Here is a 27564-nt window from a genome sequence, read left to right on the forward strand (position 1 = left end):
AAAGAAGGCAGTTCGTTTATCGGTTACATACCTTTTATTGCATTCAGATGCCGATAAAAGTTATTTCCTTGCCACGTATCGGGACTTCTTGCAGGTTGAAGTTCTGGTTTAACGTCACGCATAGCTGCCGCCTCTTCGGCTATTTTTTCAGCTTCTCGTTCCTGAAACAAAGTCGAAATATGGATGTTTTAGTCTTCGAATAAAGTCTTTCTTAAAATTTGTGGAAGTATTGGTGTTAATACGTATTAATTTTATTATTTTTACATATCTTTTATATTTTTCCTGTCATGGATTTATAATTTCATGAACATATTAATCAAATAATAATATTAAATATTAAAATATCAAATTTTCTACATTGCAATATTATTGCCAAACCAACATTAATACAATATTTTTCTCTTAACTATCAAAGTTCTCGTACCCTTTTATCATTAGGATATCTGAAATTTTATGAAAACACAAAAATTGAATATTAGGAAACTATTTTTTACTGAACATTAACATTTCAGTCGTTCACGGGATAAAACGATTACCACCACTTTTTGGATTTTAAACAATTTTTGTGCCAAAGTACTTGATTCGTGCTTAACGATTCGTATTTGAAGATTTTTCCTTTCTGTTTTGAAGTAAATCTACTTGGCAAATGGGTCCCTTTAAAATAGTAAAAGAAGAAGATTATTGTATCGTATTGCATTGAAGATTAAAAATATTTCTCAGTATGTTTTTAGAAGGGATAATTACTCGATATACAAACCTACAACAAAGTACACACTTCACGTGTATCATTTATCTTTCCATCGTCGAAAGGGTTAACCACTACAGTCGTGTAATCGAGTCGAGATATCGACGATCGCTGTTAACGCTATAAACAGGTGTCCACGTGGCGCGACTTTTTCCCGGTTAATGACAAGTGACTGAATGGAATAAGGATGGCTAACATGGACGACCATCCAATCATCATGAACGACCACTCAGTTATGCAACGATGGCCACAATCCTGTCGATGTGTTGTGACCAACACATAACGTCGGTTTACTCGACGCTGCCGATTTATAATCTAAACGCAGCTACCTCTACAACCGGCACGCGGTACTTTATTTAATGTTTCCGCCGATAGCAATCGTCAAATTACTTAAATTAATTTAATCCCTCGGCTCGACGTCGATCGATCCGCGTGAATTATTCCTCTTTCCAGAAGTCTATGCCCCGTTCTTCCGCCATTTTAATGTTTTCTATAGAAATATCTCTTTCCGTTTTTAGGAGGGTAACAGGAACAGAAAGGGTAACAGGAAAAGTAACAAGTAGAGGTGTTCGAGTGAATTATTTTTCGTTGCTTCGAGTATAATAAGGAAATCGAGTCTCCTCTTTTTGAACGTTACAAAGAAAATCATTTGCTTCCTTTTGAGTGTGATAAAGAAACTAATTCTTAATATTTCTAATTATTAGATCAAATTAGGTCATACATTGTGAGAACAAATATATTCGTTATTTTTCAATTTGTCGTTTATGATAAGTCTGTTTTAATATAATAATTTTAACATGATTTAATGTAAAATATATAATATAAATATTTATCGTAAAATATAAAGTATAATTCCGTTTTATGAAACGACTAAAGACTAAAATTTCAATTCAACAGTTAATAAACGTTGAGTGGCTGAAATTACACATTTTCTTTCGATAAAGTTACCAGTTATCCTGCATTATAGTGGAGCGTTATTATTAATCTTTTATTTCGTAGAAGAGAAACGTGCCAACAAATGCGAAATATTAACTGATTAAAATTAATTGATTATACAGTTTCCTCGATATGCGAGTTCGTTCGTTTAAAGCTTTTAATATCAAATGTCATGAATTTTGTTGATTTCTCAATTTCTGCTGCAATTTTATGATCTTCGTTTAATGTCGTGTATCGTAAAGGTAAATCGATATTTCATTGTTTTTATGGTAGCTACAATGGGAATTCAAACATGCAGAAATATTATAAATATTAATTGCAATTAATATTGTCACTGATCGTTTTTATTTCGCGTGCATACTTCCACTGATAGATATTTATTCTTGAATTATTTTATTCTACCATTTGGTAGAACATAATACATCAGCATATTAATTTATTTGATATTTATTTAATATTAATGTATTTTGCATTTTGAAAGTATGACGTATTCGTGCTCTTTGTTAAAAATTCGTGTGTATCTAGATTCCGATAGTAATTTATTTCTTGGTACCTATTACTTCCTTCTGAGATTGCATCTAGTAGTGTCAGACAGTATTTTGTCAGACAAAGAACAAGACAAGAGAAGAGAGCTAGTTCTATGCTTCCATCATGATTGTGAGGCTTCTTTACATAATATTTTTACAAGTTCGTACCCACATAGATTTCACTAGCTTATAATTTTCATGATGAATTACCTTTTTCATTAAAAAATTCATCCTTTACTTTATATCCATTGCTTCCTTATCTAACGTATTCACTTTTGATCAAACCTTTTATTATCTAGGTTATATACTAACAAATAATTGTCATAAACATTTTATTTCTATATTTTCCAATATTATAATTAATATAATTGTAAATTTCGATAAATTTTTTGTCTATTTATGTAGGTAAAAGTCCAAAATTCGAGTTGATTTGCTATAATTGAAACACACATACCTGATAGAAATTGTAAATAAAATAGAAGAAGAGGGTAATAGGTATTGCAATATTGTTCTATATTTCAAAATTCAAATATTTAACATTTTACAAGTAATTGGCTTTCATATATACATTTTCTAACATAATTTGTATTTCAATTAATTTCCTCAAGTATTGTTGCACTTTAAGCGTGAGTTATTAATATCGTCACTTAACTAAAGTGGAATTAAGGAAAAAGTGACTCCTTTAATCGATTACCTTAGTTAACTAGAAAGTTACATAATTAATATCTGACATTGGCCACCAAGATTGATACTTTCAAATTACATAGCATGGTCACTCGCAACACTATATTATGTGTCATCGATTTTTGCGATAAGATTGAATGATTAAATCAATTCTCTGAAACAGCCGCGTGACGGGCATTATTTAAAAATCAGCGTATGTCCTGGCTTCCGTTCGTTTCGTGACGTAGAGTACACGAAAGGTAAGAATACTAGGTACTCGACACGCGAGGATGCATTTTTAAAATGTTCCAGCCTTTTATGTGCGCTATGCTAACACGAATTATTATTTCAGTTATTGTTTAAAAATATGAATTAATAAAATCGTGCATTAAGATTACATTACAATTTCTTTTAATTTCTGTTTGTCGTTTAAACAGTATGAAACTCTGAACGTATAAGTGCACTTTAAAGAATATAGCTTTAGGAAATTTAATGGATTTTTATGAGAAATTATATGAGGCAGATTCTACGTTTTCATTTCTCAGAGAAACCTCTTCTGTTTCATTAGTGTTAACGGTTATGTAGCTTATTTTTAGAGAAATATAATTTACTTAATGCTACTTAATGTTTAATGTTTTTGAAGAGATTGTTATTTTGTTCTTTTATGAAGAACTTTTATAGGAAAGTTACCTTGACTTCTTCATATTCTCTGCTCTTTGTAGTTTGAAAGGAAACCAAATGCTGATTAAATAACTATAATATTGCAATTTGGTATATATAAAAATAAATAAAAGGGAAGGACATGGCATTAAAATATAACGAGTATACAGATAATAATTATTTATTCGTTTGTGATAAAAAGTGTTTCATTTCGCTTTTATGATAAAATAAATAGGGATCGTATGTTATTACTGACATATATAATTTTTTGTTAGACAAACATAAATCTGGATAATCGACTGTTCATTGATTTTCGATGTCATTCGAATAATTATAATTAATACTGATAGTAAAACTCCAAAGAACAAACATCATATTAATCGAAGTAAATAGTGTCTTCTACGTGTAGAGAACATTTTCATTCAGCTCATTTTGTATTCCATGCATCGCAAAATGAAGTTGCTCATGACACGATTTGTATTAATTAAACGGTACAAATTGCTAGTCGAAATTACGCGCCAATTTGCGACGGAACACGTGACTTTCGTGGTCCGCGTGACGTCATCGTGAGAATCGTGGTGTAGTACACGGCGTGCGCAGTAGGCGTCGCTGTAATCGCAGAGATGCACGATTCAAGATACGGAACGAGCAAAACCGATTGCAACGCACGATGCCTCCATCAAGTCTATACATCAGGTCAGGTAATAAAATATTCAAGTCGGCCGTAAAACGATTACGTTGTCACGTAACACCGCGGTAGAAGCCATGCCGATTACATTTACTTTGTGACTCGTGAGAGATTGCTCACCGCTCTGTTAACGACCTTCGTATCGACAATGTGAGAAAACTCAATGGTATTAAACTTTGTAAGAAATTTACGTAGAAGAATTAGGAGAAGAAGCGACATTGTTTGGCGTCCTGTGTTTTTTGTCTTCTTTAGATCCTTCAGGTTTGTGTCAATTATATAATAATCGAAGGGTTAAAGCACATTTGAGGTTATGTATAGTTTTATATTATAAGTTAATATTTTATATTATCAGTTAATTTTATGTTGTAGGTTTTAAGACAGTCAACGATTTTATGTGTCATTCTCATGAGAAAATCTGGATGTGTTTATTTTTTAATTGCAGATAAATGGGTGTGTTATAATTTTACTTCTTATAATTACCACTTTATGATATTGTTAGTATAGGAGAATATTATAACAGACTAGATAGTATGTAAAGTTATTTAGTACATTCAGCGTAGGAAATTATTACAACTACTAGGTAGTACGTAAAGCTGTATAAGGAATAATACAATATTATAATGCAATAGAAGTAATTTTTAAAAGATTATATATAATAAAAAAGATTGATACACTGCGATATATAGAAAAGTGGATAGAAAATAATTTTTTTATATTTATTCTTTATCAAGAGAGTGAAAAATTGTTACATTAACCTAAAAATTATACGTATGAGGGTAATGATTTTCAAATTCTAAGATAGAACTGTCGATTTTATGATATGAATTCGTAATATTATATTACAACAGATTTTGTGATATGATCTTTATGGCGATGATTCATTCAACGTTAAAAGACGTCACCTAATTAAACTTTTTAATTCCATTTTGACATTCATTGGTCGTCGTTCGATAGTATAATGGCCCGCGACGAGCTAGGCGCCGATAAAATTTTCATGGTGTTTGGGATTTCAAGTAATTACGTTTTGTGTACAGAGGAGCTTGACGAGACGCGCTAGGGGCATAAGAGGGTTGATTTATCTATTGTGAAATAATTCAACGAGTCGAAACATTAGAAAGGGTAGATTTTAATCGATAGACGTAGTTGCAAAACACGGTGCTTTCTTTTTATTTGTTATTTATACATCTTTTATCCATCTTCTTTGATTATTTAAAATTATATATTACTCCCGTTTATTATTGAAAGCGTGCTACAAAAATTCTTAAAAATTTTCTATGTATTATCACCGGCATTATTTTATACTAGTATGTTATTTTTAGTTTTTATATTATATTTTAGTATTATATTATAATTAGTATTACATAATGTATATGTAGGATATAATTTAGAAAATACTCAAAATGTTTTTATTCGTTAATATTTTCTCGAAATATTTTTGTCCTGTAATAATGTAAGTAATGCATTTAATGCCAAGTTTTAAACAAAACTTTCTTTTGTAACAGTTTCGTGTTAGTGTATATTAACTTCTTCGCCTGAAATATCGGCTGTGTCTCATGATAAGGAAATCGGCCAAGCATAACAGGTGAGAGGCGTGCTTAGTAGATAGGATTCAACGTAAACAATACAGGCTTGGCTCGTCGTTAGTTTTTGCCCATGCCTTTCTGTCTCAATTACGTGTCATTCTTCGCCACGTTCGGACGAAATGGCTCGACGTATGACCGACTCTGCTGTTTAGTCCAAACCAAACGGTAAAGGTGAAGAATATACACAAAGATAGAGTACCATTTGCATACTTAATATCACGCGATAAAGAAGTTTTTACTACGTAACCACACGCGTTTCCATCCCATTTGATCTATAATCCGTGGATCATCTAATATTTAAACATATTTATTTATTTATAATACACGTGCAACGAGTTTAATACCATGGTACGTAACGATCAATTATGAAATTTCACGTGACATACAAATGAGTTTCGTACAATGTTCACGAAATAGGATAGCATCATGATCGATGAGAAATACGGTTTGGGAATGCGTATGCCAACGAGCAGGTGTTCGATGGAGTAAGATACCCCATGCATCCTTATAATCAGCACATATGTTGCTCATAACATCCGTGCAACCTCGTTGCATGCGCCAAGCAAATCCGAGCAGTGAAGTGGCTTTTCGTGACAGATCGATTCGTTACGGTGAACTACGGATTTTAACCCCGTATGCTTCATGACCAATCGAAATTATCGACCAGTGTATCATCCTTTTTCAGTGACCTACTATCATTTTTGGATTATTTAACGTGGTAAAGATTGTTTAGTCATTTGAATGGTTATTTTGCAAAGCTTTCTGTCATCGATCTGATTAATACGTTCGAATTCAGAATCGAATTTCCATTATCTACGTGTCTCCAAATTTATATTTGAAATAGAGTTTAAAATTTTCTTGTAATTATTTTGTTCTAGTCATTGGAGAAATTTTCAAACAATTAAAGACGTTATCAGAATTAAAAAGAATTAAAGGTCTCAAGAAAAATAAGAAAATAATGGCTCAACATCCGAACTGTTCCTTTCGATAAACATTTTACACAGAGATGGACCATTAGAAACCCACGATTAAATAGTATGTATTTGTCAAACTGAACATTTGAACGCTATCACGAAACTATCAAGAAACGATATCTTGGTGATATCTTGCCACATTTTCTTGGAATGCTTTCCTCGTGCAAACGGAAGATAAATAACTCTGCTTTATCACTGGAAAAGGTGCGCATCGAAGACGCAACAAATGACACAATGCTTCCTTTTCTCCCCGTTCTTTGCACGTTCTCACGTACCCTTGTGGGTAAATTGTCCAAATGATAGATCTCAGACAAGGAACATAGGGCGAGAATAGAAAAAGTGGAGACGATTGCGAAAATTCGGGACGTGCGAACCAAGCCACGAATTTCAGCTGATCGTCTTGTTATTATATCGCTCGTACGTGATACGCACAGATACTGCTAACTCCTTTGTAGACATTGGATAGGAGTTAGAGAGGTGGTGAGAGAGATTTGACAACAGTTTGTAGAAAAGAGAAATAAGGAAATAGAAAAAGAAAATTAGAAAATTGATAAATAAAAAGGTCGTACGATGAAAATGTAAAATGATTTTCAGAGAAGCTTTTATGAACACTTACTCCTATTACGTGTAATCAATAATACAGTACCATAATCTGTCCACCGAACGTATAACGAGCAAATTAAAGCAATATCTATAGCTACTCAACCGTCTTCTCACTACTAGGATCATTGCTAGTACCAAAAGGGTTAAAAGCCTGCAAATCAGCATCGAGAAGACGGATCGTTGAATTACCAAGCAAACGGATAGCCAAACGATCCATCTAACGATAAGACAGGAAACTGAAACATAGAAAGACACCGGAATCCCCTCTCGCGGATGAGTTCTGCGTTCTCCCATTTGTAACTCCGTTCAGCCGGAGCAAAGTAGGTAGAAATCCTTTCCCGCTCCCATCATCGTAGCCCAAGCTCGCTTATATATCCCTACCACCTACCCTCTATCTCGTCTCCACCCTTGTTCCGTGCTTGCACGGTTTGTGCATGGTGAGGCCCTCCGCTCTCGGGCCATCGGCATCGGCAGACCGAAAACCCGACACGCTCGTCTGCCCCTGTACCAGCAGCCCATCCTCGCGTTATGGCTCGCTCAATTGTTTCAGCCCCGTTGATCCAATAAAGGATTACGGAGAAACAATCGTAGCGTGCGCCAACATCCCCTCGTTCACCTCCTCCTCCTCCACCACCTCCTCTTGCTGCTCCTCTTCCTCCTCTGCTTCCTACTCTGGTTGTTGCATCGGTTGTTCGTTTCTGTACAGGGATGGATTTTTAGCCCGTAAACGGCAAAAGTTTCGACCGATATGGATATGGAGGGTAGAGGAGAGTGGACGCGCCTTTTTCCTCGATCGCCATCCGATTGTCGCGCAATCGAATTCGCCTGTGCGTGTGTACAAAGCACTTTTTGCGTTCGGCCCACCGAGGAGGATTGCCTGACCGATTAAATTCTCATCTAGCTCCAGAGAGTTTAATTGATACGAATAGCTGGCCGAGCTCGGCTCGTTTGTTTCGTGGGGGTGTTTGTTTTTCCGGAGTGTTTTTGCGAACCACCCTTGTGGGGTTGGTTGCGCGGATGTCTCGATGAAGGGTCTTTGCGGTTTAATGCCTGATTTTTAATATTTCATGTCTAGTTCGCGGGAGAATTTTGCGGTTCGGTGATGAGGATGATGCAGTGGGAAAGTTGGAAGACATGTAAATTTCTTATAAATATTAGGTTTATGGATGCCTCGATGAAGATTTTATATAGTTTAATTCGTAATTTGATATTTAGTTTGAAGGTCAGTATTAGTTTAACTTATTAGCACACGAAATTGCTATAGATAATAAATATTCAATGGGTATTATAACTCTGTGTTTAATTAAATACGAACTTTTTTTTCAGCTTCATCCATACCTCCTATAAAATCTCTTATAATTATTCAACGTTTTCTAACTTCTTTGAGCATAAGAAGAGAACTGAAAGAGATGAAAAAATGTGCATTTGGTTGGCAGACATAATTGAGAAACGATTTTTGTCTTTCTCTCTTTCTTTCTTGGGGGTTAAAATAATGGGATGTAAGTGCGATTTGTACAAGTTTGGATCGGGGATACGAGCCACTCGTCGTGTGCAAAGTTAGTACGCAATCGTGTTAGTCGAATCACTTCCAGTCGGCCGATCTTGACCAAATTCATAGCGTGTTGCGGAATTATGCCCGGGAATTGATTATGCTGCCTATAATGTCGGCTTTATTCCAGAACGTTGTTCGTCCGATCTCGCGCCATGGATTCCCTTGCTCCGCGTTACTTCTGTTTCACTGAGGAATTTTTTAATTTCGTCCTTCCATTAGCAATTTTGAGAAAGTTTAACGAGAGTGCCTATATATAATCCACGTGTGCTTTATTCGATTTATTTGATAATTATATTTAGGAAGGTCGTGGATTTTCTTTTTTAAAAAATTGCATTCGGAATGTTCTTTTGAGAATGGTGTAATTCTGAAAGGTCTTCGTTATTTTTGATATCGTATCGAGTTATTCAAAGGAATATCAACATTTGTAAAAATTCAACAAAATTCGATGTGCTGAAATGGGTTATTTTGCACAATTTTTAATTAAACATATGGCTCGTTATAGTATTTTTGTGTTTCATGTATCGTCGCTCCTTTCATTTATAGCTGTTTTTATTGGAAAAAGTTTATGGGTAATGCGTTTTATTACGTTAGTCCTATTTAGAGGAAAACTCGTATGTAGATTTGTACGTATTAGATATTCGTACTTGTAGATTTATATACATACACGAAGAAACTCATTTTGCATTACAAGGAATATTTAGATTGATAGGGATTTATTTCTTCGACGTATAAATTGAATTGGTAAAATATGCAGAAAGGGATTTCATAATTATTAACAAAATAGAAGTATACTAAGAAAATAAATTTCTTTAAAGTCATTTTTGATCTTTTATTATATCGAGATATAGGTATGAAATACAACGACGAGTTGATAGACGCCAAAATGATAAAAATCGTATAGGAAAATATCTTTATAAATTATTCTGCGGATAGAAGCATTGAACTGACAAGCTTAATCAGCACAAAGCACATCACGAATGATCATTTTTTATGGAAACGTAGTCTAGTCATAACTTCGTGGACAGAACTGTCATCGCTCCTATTTGTCATTAGAAGCTAAAACAAATTAAATCATAAATAACCACTATCAATGTTTTACCTGACAAAACGTAGGTACTTATATTCGTTATTAGTCAATAATCTTATTTCATAATAGAAATTTTCTCAAAACGAACTTACTTCAAATTTGCGTAAAATAAGGTAATTTAACGATATTAACGATTTAGCTTTTAAATTATAAAATTATAAAAATCGTTTGTGCATTAGAAATGTGCAAGCAGTACGTCATAATTTATCGACTCATTAGTATCATTACGTAAATACAAGTGCAAAAATAAGTAGAAATGAAATAGAATTAATTTGAAATTTTTAAAATTTTTATAACTTCTTGAATATCATTCTAAGAAAAAAGGAGAAAAATTCGGAAAATTTTACGATGTTTTAGTAAAACATGGAGTGAAAGCTAAGTAAATGGATCGGTCACGTAAAGAGAAAAGAATAGATTTTAATTGAAGGGATGTGCAGAGGCATATGTAAATGCGAATTACGCGAGGTATGGAAGGCGTCGCTTATAGCGGCGGAGCATTATTTGTAGATTCTCAATTTCGCTTGCGAGTTATGAAATAATTTTTTCCCTAAAACCCTCTTATTCAGACAGGCTGTACTGTGAACACAGCATCGGGGTTAACGAGTTTCATCCTCGATGCACTAAAATTTCGTCCCCTTTCCATCGACAGCCGCTCAAACACACGGGCATTTATTTTCCGAGTGTTCACTACGGCTGTCTGCTGTTTTTTACATACCGATCGCCAATTTCGAATCGATTCGAGCCTAGTGGAATGTAAAATTAGAAAACACCGCGAGGGGAAAGCGCAAGACGAAATTTTTAATACTCTATGCCAGAAATTAGTGTTAAATATCATTTTAGGCATCATCTATATGTCGAGTACTGAAAACTCGAAACGATAGTGACAAAAATTGTTCATAATTATTGCTATGTTACTCTAAGTAAAGTATCCTAATTCATGTACGACTCGTTCCGAAATACCAATTTCGCGTTCGGAAAAATCAAAAAATTAATTTTGATGCAGTTATATGACAGTTCTACCTGTTCCTATATCGCGAAGGTAGTTTTATATTAAATCATTCAGGTTTTTGGTTTAGATCACTTTCATAGTCACTGACACATTTCGGATCGGTGATTCTAATATTAAATAACAAGAATAATTTTTCCTTTCTAATGTAATCAACCATCGAAGCAAGGACCTTGCCGACCAAAAAATGGAATTAAATTAAATAAATCTCTATTCACATGTTTAATTTCTCGGTTCAATGTAATCGGCATGCATTTTCAAATACTCGTCTCACTCACTGCATACTTTTAATGTAAATTAACCGTTGCGACGAAAAGTTAATCGCGACTCTTCTCTGGTCTGTAAACGAGAACCTACATGAAACCTAGGTTAAAAAGACAAAGACAACCGTTGAAAGCATTTTGAAACGGGACTGGCAGAAGGGTGGGACACGGGGTGAACACGAGAAAGAGAAAGATCGAGGGGTTGCAGAGGGTGAAAATAAAGGACGGAAGTCGGGTCGAATTCGAGGGTGCTGGGCGGAGCTGACGATTATAATTAAATCAACAGTCACCGCCCACGACTTCCATAGCGGACCATCATTTCGTACCGCGATGACATTTCTCCACGGGCATCTCGCGCAAATCGCATTAAACCAACGACGATATACATAGTTCGTTGTGGTGAAAGCGTGTAATTGCATGCCACGTGTCCTCGTGCGCTGAATAATTTTTACATTATTACGGTTTCTTCGAAAAAGGAATACCTTTGTTTAATTTATTCTCTTCTTTTACTTTCTCTGTTTGAGAATGTTTGGTCGGTGGTGAACGTAAAGCACAGGTGCGTTGAATATTTAGGATTCATTTTTTAGGTAGCGAATATTGAATAAATTTCGTTGGACGTGAATGCACTGTGGAGCTTAAATGTATCTTCTGAGGTAGTGTAGCACTGTATGGTGTAGTGCCAGTGACATGTGGGGATTTAAATAAATTTGGCAAGTATATCTCAAATATATGAATTCACGTATGGGATTAATCAATTGTCATTATTTATTTTATGGTTTTTCTTCGCATAATGATCATGAAGAGTAGTTGTAAAATCGTCATGTGGATGTTCATGTTCTTTTTCCTTTTAATTTTGGTAGCAGAGAGATAATAGTAATTGCAAATTGGAAAATTAATGGTAATAATGAAAGTAAATAACAATGATAGTAAGAGTAGAAGCAATTATCAGCAGTAATAAAAATAAAAGAAGAAATAATAGGAATAATGAAAGATAAAAAAATAATAATAAAAGTAACATATTAATAGTAAAAAATTCATAGCTCGCGATTTGCTATGAATTTTAGTATTATTTCTTGCTCGTTTTTTTTGTAATAATTATTGTAACCTTTAAAGGAATTAATAAGATTAATTCATCGTAGATAAAAATTGTACAGTACAATGTTCTGCATGATTTATACGATCCGTGACTTTACAAATTTGCATCATGCTTCTTAAATGTCTATCAAATGTTAAAACTGACGAAAATATCTTCCGTTGACCTCTTTATATTCTACAGTGTTTCATAATAGGGTCTTAAAAGCCATAAACTATAATATACTTCATATTTTACAAGAAATTAATTAACGTAACATTTCCATTTAAAATGTCGAGCATATCAGAAGAAAAAATTAATGCATGATATTATTTTAGGATTTTACATTTTTCAATTTTCTTTCACTGCAAAATAAAGTGTCGTCAAACATTTTATAGCAGTCAAACCTAATTTTAACACACACACAATTTTGAAAAAAAAAAACGTAGGAAAATTCGATACCTAAAAAAATAAGTAAAAATAAGAATTCGATACATTAAGAATTTTAATTCGTATCAATTTGCAATAAATTATATAATTCTTCGTGTATTTCGAATGAAAATTTTGTTTCTACTTTCTTTCGTAGATCATTGCCATTTACTTTTAATTTTCCAAACTAGAATATACACATTTTCAAAAATTCTCTTACTGTGGTATATTATTTCATATATACGAATTATGGTGATATTAAAACCGTACAATTAATTTTTATCAAGCAGTGATTTTCAAACATCAAACAGTAGTTTCTAAATCGATACTAATCCTTGTACGTACTTTTATCTATTCTTCTTAATACCGGCCTGTATTTTAACTTCCTTAAAATTTTCCCTTCCTTTTCGGATTAAGTTTCAAGCACAAATCGCTTCACGAAAATTTACCTAAGAATAACTGTTTTACATATGCAATAAAATACTCTCATAAAAAGTCGTATTAACATGCCCATAAGATTAAAGTGATTCACGAATGCGTGAGATTAACAGCGTTTTAAACGACGTGAAACGTTACGCTGCTCGAGGGTGGCAACTTCGTATCGAGGGAAATGTTACCGGGTTAACTTTTCTAAAAAGATACCCGTGGATAGACGTAGCAAGGCCTACTTGTGCGATATAGCACTCAATTTAATCACAGAGTCCCGAAGGGTTCCACGGGATATAAGGTCAGATGTTGGCATTTCGTTCTAAGCAGGGGGAACCTTAACGGTGCTCACCGGTTTTTAAAAATGTCACCTGCGCTTTCTTAATTAACGATTGTTAAAGATGACACGAAATCGTTGCGAAATCGTCATTCGTATCTTTAGGAAACGAAGGAGATATAATTATTCTTTCCTATTCATTTTCAAGACCAGATTCAACGATAGTAGTCGAAAAATTTGTTTAACTATAATTTGACGAACTTCTGGTTATGTAGTTACTTGTACTGTATGTGTCTTAAATTTCTTTATTAATTTTTTAACCGTCTTGAATGTATCTAATCAATATTTGATATTTACGTCGTACGTCACTTGTACATAATTGTACAACAGCATATAGGATACGTCATTTGACGTTAATGTATTATAATTCATCATTGTAAATATTTATTCATCTCATACCGAGGTAATAGTATACTTTCTTCCATTAATAATATTATATATATATATCTTACAATTGCTATATTTGATCTGCCAAGTATCTTCTTCAATTTCTCCTCAACTTTCAAAATCTTCCAAAATTCCAACTTATAATTTATCTTCTATACACCTCTTCTATACACCTAATTTAAAAAGATGTTGTCAAAATCCTTATAGGAAATTCTGAAATGAATAGAATATTACAGCCATCAAGAAATTCTTTTCCATCCTGATTTACTAGTGACGGGAAAAAGAAAGGTCTCTCCGATTCAGAATTTCGTTCACGAGATACGACAAGAAGATGGCATCACGTAGCAAGAGGAAGCTTGAAAGAAGTATAACGGTTGGCGCCCCTTCGAAAATCTAATGGCTCTCCAGACGGTCGAAGCGCAATTAAAAGTTGCGGTCGAAACTAACTAAACCAGCCGGAGTTTGATTTAAACGTTCCTGGCCCCTTCCTCTTTCCTCTTCTACGTGACGCCGTTTAATTGCATTTAAATGGATGTTGGAGGAGGTCTGCGAGTGTCTTCGTGCTCCTCTCTAACGGAAATCCGACGCTAGGAGAACTGACATGAGCTAGGGATGTTCGTTAATCACGATCGACCAAAAGGATCTTAATTGACCAGAGGAACATCGCGAAGCGATAATCGCCTCGTCCTTATTTCGTGGCGTTCGAATACATCAAACGTTTCACTTTTATCCTCATTACGACTTCAATGACCGGCCACGGCCTTTCGAAAGAAATTGCGTACTTTCGTCGAAGTAGTCACATTTCGCGCGGAGATTCACGTTTGTGTCTTCTTTTGTTCAATTACTGGCTTTACCCGGGAACTGGAAGATTTTTAAGAATTGCAAGAATTATTTCCATTCCTTAGAAACTATCAAGGATAAAACAATAATTGTGATGGAAGATAGAATTTAATCTTAACCGGGGTCCATGAATCCGAATTAATCGAACATGAACCACACAGTGTAAAGGCTTTTTAGGGTTTTTCTATTCAAGGATGAAGCTGACAATTTTATAATTTTTGGTGAAATAAAACATTCATACGGTAAAATATTATAGCAAGGCTGCTCAGGTAAATGGATTGGAATATATCTCAGACCTAAGTATTAGTGTGGAAAAAAGCTAATTTATATTCTAAAATTGTTAGTGATTAGTTTCAGTCATGGTGCAAAAATTATTAAGAGCAATGTACAATTATTGGCTACCATATTGGAGTTGCAAACAGTAAGCTCAGATATTTCTCAAGCTGTTTCCAATCAATTAACAAGATTAACCTGAACGATTTCATCGTATCAATATATCGATCTTTATAATTCCGTGTAAGGTACCACAGATATCGTGTTTTTACTATAATTTTATATATTTTCGTCTAACTTACATATACATATATATATTTAACGACAGTTGGGACAAAAAGAGTAGTAGGGTATAATTGTATTTCAAGTCCGATATTACGAAGGATAAAAATGTACTCGATGTATATGGAGTATATCCATGGATGATGAACAGATTTGCTTGAGAATCGGGAAAAAAAGGAGCTAACGTACACGATCGACCATCGACCATACACAGATGTGTGGTGAAAATGAAAATACAAAATCCCCGTCAGATTCCTTTCCTCGACCGATCCGTCCAACCGAGAAATAACTGCAAATAACGTTCGGGGATTACTTAGTTACCGCGATACACAGACCCTGTGTCGCGCGATGCAGTAACCGGGTTTTCCACTTCCTCTTGTCCGTGTTGTACCTTTGTGACGGATATCTATGGCTACGTGTACGTACACACTCGATGTCGTCGAGATGAGGCACCGAGGGAGGGAGAGATTTTGGTGAGTCTCTTCACAAAGTACGGATCTGTCCCACTCGACACGTTCACCAACAAGGGGGAATTGAAAAGCTGCCTGGCAATCCGGATGGCTTATCCCGGAAGACCCCTACACCCCTTCCTCTCCCTCTCTCTGTCTCCTTTTTATGTCTTCCTCTGTTCGTCGCGTGACCCATTCCTTCTGTTTCTCTCGCTCGACCCCTCGTTTTCCTCTTATGGATAATTATTGCTAATTGTTGATACTTCTTTTATAGGGCTGCTGGGAACGACGAAGGCACGATTATGGAGTTGTTATACCGTCCATGTGGGTCGACGCGTTGAAGAGGTGCGTTTTGTTACGATTATGCTGATCCGTGGAATCTTCTGTTGGTTTATTGCGGCCCTTCCACCTGGACCTCGTGATATGATGGCAGGTACGTTGAGAAGTTATTTTTTCTACCTTGAAATCGTATATTTTAAATTTATTTTGGTACAGAGACATTTATCTTTTATGTCTCTTCAGTTATACGTAGCTTAATTTCTGTTGGAATATTTTACAGTGTGTGCTTAAAGGTTCCTGATCAAGGACTGAAGTATGCTTATGATCATCATCTTGGACATAATTAAAAAACTATGTTTTATGGGAAACGCATTCTTAGGGGTGTGGCGGCATCTTCCTCATCCTCGTCAATAGATGGATTCCTACTTGAAGGAGGTTCGAGGACTTTCTCGCAAATTCTCGGTAAAAACCCTCAAACCCTCTGTTTCCAAACTTTCCAGTAGTATCTCCGTCTAAGGCAGGGCCTGCTAGGTAGCCTTACCGATGAGTGCACTAGCAGGCCCAGGACGAAACGCATCCCATCCTTTCCCTTTCGTCTCTTCCAGCACCCCCTTCACATAGAAGATACCTGTGACCAGACGACTAACAGCAACCGTGGGGGAAGAGACTCTTACAGGAGCAACTGATGTCATTATTTTAGCGAGTCTATCTTCGAAGCCCATCGCAACTTTCTTAGAGGTACTAATTGATCCCCAATTGCAATACATTCAATACGGTACGATTGTAACTTAAAACATTTCTCTACCATGAAATACTAAATTACTATTCTTGCGGTTCTATTTCCAGATCAACAAACCACCGTGGAACCGCCAGGACGAAAGGAAAATTGCAGCATGGCCCAGCCAAGGATATAATAATTAATTTCCGGCATGCTCGATTCTCGGTCGCGGAACGCCAGGAGGCGGCTGCGTGACACGGTATAACGCCGACATAACATCGCGGTCGTTCATTTAATTATATCGCCAGCATAAGTGTATCCACACGCTGTGAGCATATTACGTCCAGTCGATCGCGCGAGCCCGTTAGTTCGTATGGTTACGGAGTATTTACTGACACAATAATTATCGCAATTGACGGGGGCAGCCGCACGAGCAGTCAGACCGCAGAGCAAATTCTAGGGACGTCGAGTAGTATTACGTGGCAGGAAACTCTCACCCTCTTCGCCCTCTACTAGCCTCTACCTTTCTCTATCCTCTCTCTGTGCTTGTCTCTCTTGGTCTCTCTGCGTGTCTCTGTTTCTCTGTATCCGACTGTTACTTCTTGCCTCTGGCCCTCTGTCACGATGTACTTGGCCCGACGGTATATCGACGGTAACGAGGAGGGAGAAGGTTCTCGTGTACCGATCATTAATATTCGGCTGAGTTTCGGATGGGTCAAAGGGAATGCTCCTGTGAATTTCTCGACTCAAAGTGTCGATAGTGTTTGAGCTAGAGGGACAGAGGAGAGAAAAAAACTGAGGAATTCTAGTGGTTATTCGTGAAGGATTCAATGGTGGATATAATTGGTTGATGGTAGAGTCTTGGTGATCTCGATTGTCGTTTGCTATTTTCATTACATCAAGTGGATTTTTGGTGATAGCCGCAGAAAGTGTTATAGATTTGTAGCGGTATTATTCTCACTCTCGCTAGTAGATGGATTCCTTCTTTTCCTGCATATACAATTTCCAAGCTTTCCAATCGTATCCCTGTCTAAGGCAGCCTTACTGATGAGTCCACTGGCAGGCCCAGGACGAAACGCATCCCTTCCTTTTCCTTTCGTTCCTTTTAGCATTACCACCAAATTGCAGATATCTGCGACCAATCGATAACAACAACAATAAGGGAGGACCCCCCATAGATAGAATTAAAAAGAATTCGCCTAGAAGTCGAGTCTTTGGTTTAAATGTCTAATAAAGTTCTTTAAGACTTTTCTAAAATTAATTGTCTAATTGTAGAGCAGTTCTAGAGAGTTCTACAGACCCCCTGCAAACGTGAAGATTTTTAATATAGAATTTTAACATAGGCGGCCTTTTAACCAGGACAATATTTTGTTAAGATCATGGTCCGCTTACAAACATTCTAAATCACTCTAAATAGTACACTCTCAGTAATGAAAATGTAATATCACGTGTAATATAAATATGTAACTCGCGTCTACGTTTTTCATGTACGAATAATACCCAGAAGACAGGCTCGATTACAGTAGATGGCTGGGTACAACTCGGTTTAATTCGATTAACCTGGAGTAAAGATGTTTACCAGGTATCACGTAACTCAAAGTTATCTCGTTTTACGTTTACAGAAGGGGACAGCATTCACGGGTGGGGCTACTTTTTCTCTAAGCATAAATATACTCCGTTATTAAACGATCAGAATATATAGCTTTATTCACTACTCCATGATTAAAGATCTTGGGTGATGCTCTAATGTATTACTTTTTGGAGTATGGATGTTTGCTAGGAGAATGCATACATTTTTTTCAAATATATTGGTCGAGCTGGTACGATCAGAGTATTCTCATGCTTATATTTTTATGACCAATTTTTCAACTATCTCTTCCATAAATAATTCTACATTATTTTCACCCGATTTATCTCAAACGTAACGTATTCGTATTAATCAAAGCTTAAGTGTACGTATATTAATCGAAGGTTAGAGGTGGTAGGCAAACTCATTTTACTTACTCCTTCTTTTTAACCCTTATTTCGTACGAGCAGGTCACGTGCGGAAGTGTCCATTCGAATTAGAGCGTGATTGTTACGAATTACCGATCGCGTGTTTGCGTACGGGACAAGGGTGGCCGACATATTTTTAGGAAAGTTTTCTCCTCGAGTATCAAGTGTTTGCGGACCTATCGGTGCCGATAATGGGTGACGATGGAAGCTTTCGTAACTTCGTCACAGCCGAAGGGCGCAACAATGGCCACGTGACCGTCGTCGGGAAACACTATACTGTCACGCTTGCGATCCTAACATTGGGTTAATGGAATCTCGATTAATTAATAAACTGCTTGAAACTGCATTCGTGTGTGCCATGCACTCTTTTCTATTCTATTCTCTTTTTTATGGGTTCTCTTATCCATTCTCGTGGTAAAATCGCGGTAAATCGCGGTAAATCGTGGTAAATCGTGGTAAATCGTGGTAGCCGTGGTAAAATCGTTTAAGGAGCTTAGTGATAAAATTGTAGAAATGTACTTGTTCTTCCAAAAATCGAGTTAGAGGAGCTTAATAATTTTAGAATTCAGGAATATTGATAATTACTGAAAGGATAGAATAAAAAGATAAAGAGAGTTTATCAGTATCGGGTATAGCAATTTAATGGTAATAAAGTTTAAATTCAATACTTTTCTACGTGATGACTTGTAATATTTTTTAGAAATTTTATTTCACATATAATTTTTGTACAGAAGCTATACCTATACATTTGATTTCCATTTCAATATAGTCGATTATAGAAAATTATTCCACAACAGATGTTCATTATAGGAGTTAAGTAATCATCTTAGACAATATTTAAGAGACCTAGTTGGTATTTTCATGTTGAAAATTAGGATTTTAAAATCTACTTCGCAAATAAGGAAAGGAAACTACGTGTTAATAAATGATCACTCACCGTTTCTCGGGGAGGACTCCAGCACTGTGGGGAATTACGACCACTATGACTGCTGGTGGCTGAGTTTGAGACAGAATGAAGATTCTGAGCAGTAATGTTGAGAGGTGTCACAGGATCGTCTTCTGTCGTCTCGATGTCCACTTCGTCGTCGGAATTATCCTCTTTATGAGATACCGAGGTATCCGATGGTTGTTCTTGACCAACCGATTCCACGATCGGCGGTCCACGAATAACAGGTCGAAAGGCAGACTGATGTAATGATGGATTCACCGCTGGTATAAGCGGCTCTGTAGGACTGGAACCGCTTATGGGTGGTGGTAGAGGTCCTAGAAATGAAAATGGACACGTGTTACATTATGATAACTCCTTTAATCAATTTGTTGAATTAATAAAAATTATTTGAAGCGATTCCTAAATGATAGATTACAAAGACAACGAGCCTAATATCTTCAATGCTAATGATAACGATTCCTTCTATATTTTTTACTATTAATTTGTTTGTCATCACATGATTTATATTGCAATTTAGAAATGAGGAGACTAGAGAGACTTACTGGGGATTTACTAACATAATAAATCCATTTTTGTTGATTCTGCTGAATCTAATTTCCCTTTATGGCAAGCAAATAAATCCATAAAATTTTGTACAAAAATCGATTATCACGACTAATCCTATAACAATTAATATTTTTGAAATATTCAGAACAAATATTTTAATGGTAGGAGTTTGGTTAACAAGGATAATATTTCTGTAGAAACTAGGAAATGATATTATATTCTTCTCCTGCGTCTTTCAAACGTAAAACATTTTTCAAAATTAGTTTTCGATAGTATTCGTAATTTCTTACAAGTAAACATACATGGAGTATGCAGATATATATAAATATATTGTGAATAATCCTGGCATGCAATGAAATCGAAACATTAACTAACGATATTTCTTTCGAGCCACGATTAAGTTAATCCTCTAAATAGCCTGTCCATTTATGGCTACAATTTGCTGCCGAATCGTTGATAACTTTCGCACATCACTCGAGATAATAATCGACCCGTTGGGTCGAAATTTTGTTTACTATTAGTTACAATAATTTTAAGCGATTAATACTAACCCTGGTCAATAAATCGAAATAGTCACGTTAATCGACCGCGCGAATACACGCGGGAATACAGGGACCGTGCATTAATAATTATTATCAAAGACCATTACCTTACACGCACAGCATGATCGTTACCGTTACACCGATTAATAATTTTCGTGGCACTCTTCACATTCACATTTTCCCTGTAATTATACTAATGAACTGCGCTACGCAATGTAATTTCTGCTCGCTGTGCGTGTAATCCCCTGCATTACGAATTACAATTCCTGTAAACTTCGTATTAACTATTGAAACATCAATCTATGCGATTTGCGTTATTTTAGGGAAATTTATGGCCGTTATAAACGAAACATTTATTTATTTTATTTCAAGAAAGTCTGATCGAAGAATTATTTATCCAAGTTTGGAAGACTTGCCGGTTGCGAATATAAATTTTATAGTTATTCTACCGTGAGATAGAATTTTCTCAAAAATCTGTATTTTAAGAAAATACTGGCGTATATGATAAAATATTTCTTGCTGAATTGTTGAATATTCTAGGAAAGTAGAAAGCAAAAACATTGTTAAATTGAAAGTACGAATTTAGAAAATCGAATATCTAACGAATATTCACTGTTTTCGTATAAAATTTTCTTTTCGTAACTCATATACAGTGTGCACCAATGTATACACCAACGAGTTGGACAAAAAATTCTAAAAACAGAACACCTTCAGCCAATTTTCCAATCTCAAGCTTCTATTCTCGGAATCAATGATCCTACACACTGACCTACCACTCCTTTATCAAACCTCAAGCCTAGCTTAACTCTACTAATCGAACAACCAATAAAGAAAGAAAAGAGACGACCCCCAAAAATTACTCTCAACGCACCAGGAAATAGTACCGGTCCTCTCTTGGCTAGCCATGGCAAAGCATACGGCGAAAACGGAAATCCAGGTGTTTGGTGGTGTTGCCATACGTAGTTCATCACGAGACTTCTGGATAACGGAAGCGGTAATTCCGGAAACGGCGGTACCCGGGGATGCGTGGGCGACGGCACGAGGGTGGGTATCTGCGCTGTGGGCGATGATCTCGGTTGCTTTGCTGGGCTTGGTGATTCCCTTGATGTCGGATTATTAAGCAATCGTTTTCTAGTGCCGCCGTTGAACATCGCTTTCACGTCTTCCCATGCATGCACCACCTCGTCGGGCGGGTTCCCGGACAGTTTCATGTGACGTCGCCACGAGTTGAAGTTCGCCGCGTCCGGTTGCACGTACTTATCCGACGGCCCGATTCGATGCGAGTGGAAGATGAACTTGTTAGGGGAGAAGAACAGGCCACAGTAGGCGCATTTGATGCACTTGGCACGGGAACTGTTGTAACGTGCAGGAAGGAATGCACCTCGACAACCCCAGGCACATTCGTGGTGCACGGAGAACGCGAAGTCCTCGGGTAGCCTTGAAGACAGAAGAAAGCTTTTGATAATTTTCGGATTATCCCAATCGATTTGGAGCATTGGTTGGGTAGTTGTGGGTTGAATAAGTGAGAAGGAAAATTAGAACTTTTGTTGTGAAGGTAAATGGGTTAAGTGCGCGAAAAAGGATGTCGAGGATCGTAAGGGTTGGTTTGTAGAAAGGAACAGTTTGGGGAAATTTAAACAGAATTATTATATTTCAGCGTTGATTATAACTATGTTGTTGGGTGTTGGATATGAGCAAGAAGACACTCTAGTAGCGTCATTATAGAGACAATGATAATCAGACTTTAATGCAAAATGCCAGATTTTAGATAAACTATTTTACAAAATCTTTTTTCTCCGAATCTCATAGTTCGTTACGTTATTTCTTCTTGAAGCTAATATCTTATTTGAACTTATTTGACCCAGTGATAAGTATTCGATTCTTCTTCGATTTATCATACTCTCTCTCTCTTTGCATCGAATTTAAAGGTGGTTGGCGTACATTGACCGCGTCACACGACAATTTTTGGAGGTGGCTTGATAAAAGTTAACCAACCTGGGTGGTGCATTGTCGCCGAGGAACGATTTGCAGAGACGCTCGGCTTCCCTTCGCGTAATCATGCCGCATCTCCTGGAGGAAACGGGCATGGCGCCCGCTCGTCGGAGGATTTCCAACTGGACGGGGGTGCATTGCACGCAGGTGATGCCTAAAGCCACCCTGCGATTGTGAATCTCGTTGTAGCTGAACTGCTTCAGCAACGTGTTGCTGATTTGTGCCAAACAGAGCCTTTCTTGGCCCTCGATCACCAGGGACACGATGTGTATTCCATAGAGAGAAACTGTGCCCACCTGCAACTCCTGATGGTTTAGGTTCACAATGTGATCCTTCGACGATTCGATTACAAACTGAAGCAAATTTATTTTCCTTTTTCATTTTTCTTTATTATCGTTACTTTGACAGCACTATAAATTCGTGAGAAAATTGCAAATAGCCAAATCGATTCCGATGAATTTCAATTCCTTTAATTTTATACAGATATGCAGAGGCGTGGCAATATTTTAAATCGTAGAATTCGGTGTAGAACTGAAACGTCGCGTAAAGGTAATTTAGGTTTAACGAAGCAATGGTAGAATCTGATAATGAGACAAATATATGAACAAAGATAACGATATTTCGTTGTATGTAAAGTGTCTTGTCTTCTCGATTTAAATAAATGCCGATAGTCCGCAGTTTCGATATGCTGTACCGAAACAATTATAAAATAAAATTCCATAATATAAAAACACATGCGATACCTGATTGGATTTCGAATGCGACTGTGGCTGCGGCGATTGTGCTGATTTTTGGGGCGCGGTTATCGGCGGCATCGATAATACCGCCGGCCCATCCATTCTACTGCGAAAAAAGGCAAAAAAAAAAAATGATATGTATATATATATTCCAGAAATAACAATCTCGTTCAATTTTTACAGACACTCATCATCTCACAAAGCTCTCTCGATAAATTATTTCTCTCTGATATATTCGGGGCTACACGGCGAACGCTAATGAATACTTTTCGAATTACGATCAGTTTAAATTCCATTGATACTTTTCACCATTGTAATAATAGCATGTGCAATCGAAAAATATAATACGCAACGATACGTGTCCCTTTTCGTCGTTCCACGCTGTTTCCGTTCTCGATTTATATTCTCTGTCGCCATTGTAATTATACTTATTACACTCTATCGATCACTCGTCATCGAACAAAACCGACCAATGGACGTCATTAAACGCGACATATTCGCATTTAGATCAATTAAATCGGACATTTTTGCCGATGTTCCATCTCTGTTTCGCGGTCAATTAATCGCGATCACCAAAGGCTGACCTCATTGATCCGTGTCATAGCACGATCAGCTTCTGCTCTCGCTGCTTGTACGGATTTCAAGTGTGATTAAGTTTAAGCTTCGAGTAGTCGGAAGGACCTACTTTGTTTTTAAATCGTCGCCACCGACCGCGTTGGTAATTAAGTGAATTCAAAGGGTTTCGTCGTACGAGACGGAATTAAGCGAAGTTGCCGCATTCCGGGTCTTTAGCGTTAGAGAACCCTCGGGTGCGGTCATTTTGACGGTCCCTGCTTCTTCTTTATTACTTTCTACTCTTAGTCTGCGAATTTTTGTTTAATAATTTTTCGTATTTTTGTCCAGGTATTGCACTGTATAAAATTTCGCGATCGTATTTATACTGCTACAGAAATTATGCGATTTTATAGGATTCATAATCTCAGCGACGTTTCGTAGAATACCAAACATCGTTTAATATCGATTAAGAGAAGGTTTCCTTAAAATTTCTAGAATTATTTAAAATCGTTGCTCCTGTGTAATTTGAGGTTAGTCAACTATGAATTTTAAAATAAATTTCTATCCCAAGTTCTTAAAAGCAGTCCTTTAAATAGTGTAATATTTTTAAATAATCTAAGATTCTAGACACGGTAAATAAATTTCTGTCTTTCAAACAACTTTAATATGAAATCACCCAAAATACTATGCCAGCACCATATTCTATCTCTCGTCTCTCATCTTATAATTTTCTCATCGCCAAGGGAGATGATGAGACTTTTTCTGTCGCAGCGAACCAAACTTTGGACTCTTTCAAACATTTCCGTTCGTCGTCCTGCAAAGGTTCGCACGAGGTAAAAGAAATCGTGACGAAAGAAAAAAGAAAAGGGGAGAAAAGGAAGGCGAAGGGGTGCGGAAGGCGAGCATCGGGTTCCTTATCCTCTTAGAGGAGGCGGAGGAAACGTCTCGTGCCGGAAGATGGGAGGCGAAGTACCAATAAGTGCGCCAGGACCAACAGACTCTTTCCATTAGTTTAACGCGCGACGAAGATTTCATTGAGACGGTGAATTTTTCATGAGAGTCCGTCGGGAGGAGTGAAACGGGAAAGGAAAAAAGGAAAACAGGAATAAAGAAAGTAAAAAGAGAAAAGAGAGAAAAAAGGCGGAAGAGAAAGGAATAACAGAGAGACACAGAGGCAACCAGAGACGCAGCGTACACGACAAAGGAAAAAAGAGGAAAAAGGGAAACAGAGAGACACGGACTGATCTGATTTTGCGCAGGCACGTCAGAAAGAGACAGCGTGATCGATAGACATGGGCCAACCAACGACAGGACGGAAACAGAATGCCATAGGAACGGTAGAAGAAGAGGGAGAGGAAGAGAGAGAACGAGGCAACCCTCGGTGTTGATTTTAATTGAAAACGCCTCCATGAAGGTATACCCGTGTACATCGTGCACCGCTACACGTACAACGGTGCACGCAGATAAAACCCATCTACAAGCGGGCATAGCCCTGACGTAGAAGCACAGAGAGCGCCAGCGCTCCAGCAAACGTCCCCGGGGACTGTGGAACCAGGGGGTAATTCAATTTGACACCCCCACCCACGCTTAAACAAGGCAGCACCCATCCGACCCTCCACCTTCACCCTTCTCTACCATCCCTCCCCGCTCTCCGTTATCTCTCTTTCTCTCTCTCTCTCTCTCTCTCTCTCCCTCTCTCGTTAACTCTCTCTCGTTCACTCTCTCTCCATTCCTCTGCATCTACACACCATACCTATCCTCTTCTTTCCATCCACCGTTTCCTCTTTATGTCTTTGTCTCTCTTTCTCTTTTCTACCCCCACAGTCATGGTCGTCCTTGTTCAATGCCAGTCTCTCTCTCTTCGTCGCGCAAATTAAATTCTCATCCACCGTGAAACAATGCCGGTACCCGAGCCGGAACAACCCCCTCCTCCTTCGAGCCACCTCTCTCTCCCACTCCATACACCAGCCCACCTGCAGCCCCCATTTCCTCCGCACCCAACGAGCAACCCTACCTACTCAGTCACCCCTTCTACAACTGCTCCTGGATGCCGTTGGTCAGCGGTTCGACAGATCGGACTCGAATCGACCGCATTAATTACTCGCTACTTACAATTAGTACAAACTAGAATCGGCCGCGTACGTTCTACTAATGGTCGCGGCGTTTGTTCACCCTACTTACGCGTCGTTCATTAGCTAATTGAGCCACGATGATTTGACCTAAGTCCTTCCGATTTGATTTCTCGTGAAAGAGATTTCAGGAACATATAGAAATAAACGGTTGTTTCTGGGCGAGTTGGTTCCTAGGTGAAAGGTGTAAACGTTTAAGAGTTTATAGAGGTTGGTCCGGTGGAAAGCGATTTTGGGAAATAGAATTATGAAGTCTTTTTGTTTGGAATGCATTTAGTAGACTTAGGTTGTTTCGTCAGGCAGTTGGAGAATGTTGCTATTTATCGTAGTGTTCACCATTGGACAAAGCCATATTTGAACCTGGACATTCAACTTTTGACCTAATTATGTCTCTGTTTAACCTAAGCAATTTAATATTTTTCAAGTTGTAATTATAATTATTATAATTAGGAGTCAGAGCATGTCCATTTTACGTATAAAATTAGAGCTTGAAAAATGTTCTATTCATTACTATATATAGGTAACTGCTGGAAAGGATCTACATTTTTCAAACCAGAAATTTCTTTTTGTACAGGTATAACATGCAATTACTGCAGTTCCTCGGGTCTCATATAATTTCAATTTTGTCAAGAATAACCAACAAAATCCTTACTCAAAACAGAAAATATATCACGATGCTACTTCTCCGAAGCTTCCTATTATACTACCTAAGCTATTTAGGGCAAAACCCTCATTCATATCTCCATCGCTTAATTCAACGAACAAGTTACCATCACTCAGCAAATCAAACCAGTCCTCACCACGAGTAAACTCTCTCGCATGATCGTATAACCAGAACCTCTGTTCCCCATAGCTAGAAAGAAGCATCATGAACCAATGACGTAATAACGCCAGCGAAAACTTTCTTTCTCCTATGTTTACTTTCTCTCATCATACACACACACCAGCCTGATCGTGTCTGTCTGGAATAATGTGTTTCCCGTTTCTACGGGGAAATAAGCACGCAAAAGCGAAGTGCACGCGAGACAAACGGACACGATACAACGCAAGGGTGGTTGTATGCAGTGTAGGGTAGTAGTCGGGAACGAAGTCGCGAGGATAAGCGTACCCGCGGGCTCGCGGATTATTTAAATGCAAACACAATGTTGTACCGAGGCGCATTGTTCCCCTCTCGGTTATTTTACAATTCAATCTGCGATCCTCGACTCCTGGAGGCGGCGGCAGGCTTCCGAGGGTCCAGGGACGGGCTCGGGGTACCGCTTGTTCGTTCATTGTAACGTTGTTAAATCTCTGCGCTTCCATTATGACTACATCGTGCTCCCATTTCTCCTCTCTTTCCC

At 37.2% G+C, this 27564-nt stretch overlaps 1 protein-coding gene across 1 annotated transcript in view; it reads right to left on the reverse strand.

Annotated features, from left to right (window-relative positions):
• The window catches only part of fuss (SKI family transcriptional corepressor fussel), a 65483-nt gene that overhangs the window by 3023 nt on the left and 34896 nt on the right, over positions 1 to 27564 (reverse strand). Inside the window, exons 2-6 of the mRNA XM_017900076.1 lie at positions 23536 to 23643; positions 22807 to 23156; positions 21683 to 22248; positions 19712 to 20037; positions 32 to 161 (exon numbers count right to left, since the gene is read on the reverse strand). Of these exons, the coding sequence (XP_017755565.1) occupies positions 32 to 161; positions 19712 to 20037; positions 21683 to 22248; positions 22807 to 23156; positions 23536 to 23643 (1480 nt within the window). The remainder of the gene's footprint in view (positions 1 to 31; positions 162 to 19711; positions 20038 to 21682; positions 22249 to 22806; positions 23157 to 23535; positions 23644 to 27564) is intronic.

The sequence above is a fragment of the Eufriesea mexicana genome, unplaced genomic scaffold (genome assembly GCF_001483705.2).
Source record: "Eufriesea mexicana isolate 0111107269 unplaced genomic scaffold, ASM148370v2 scaffold996, whole genome shotgun sequence".
In the NCBI taxonomy this organism is placed as follows: domain Eukaryota; kingdom Metazoa; phylum Arthropoda; class Insecta; order Hymenoptera; family Apidae; genus Eufriesea; species Eufriesea mexicana.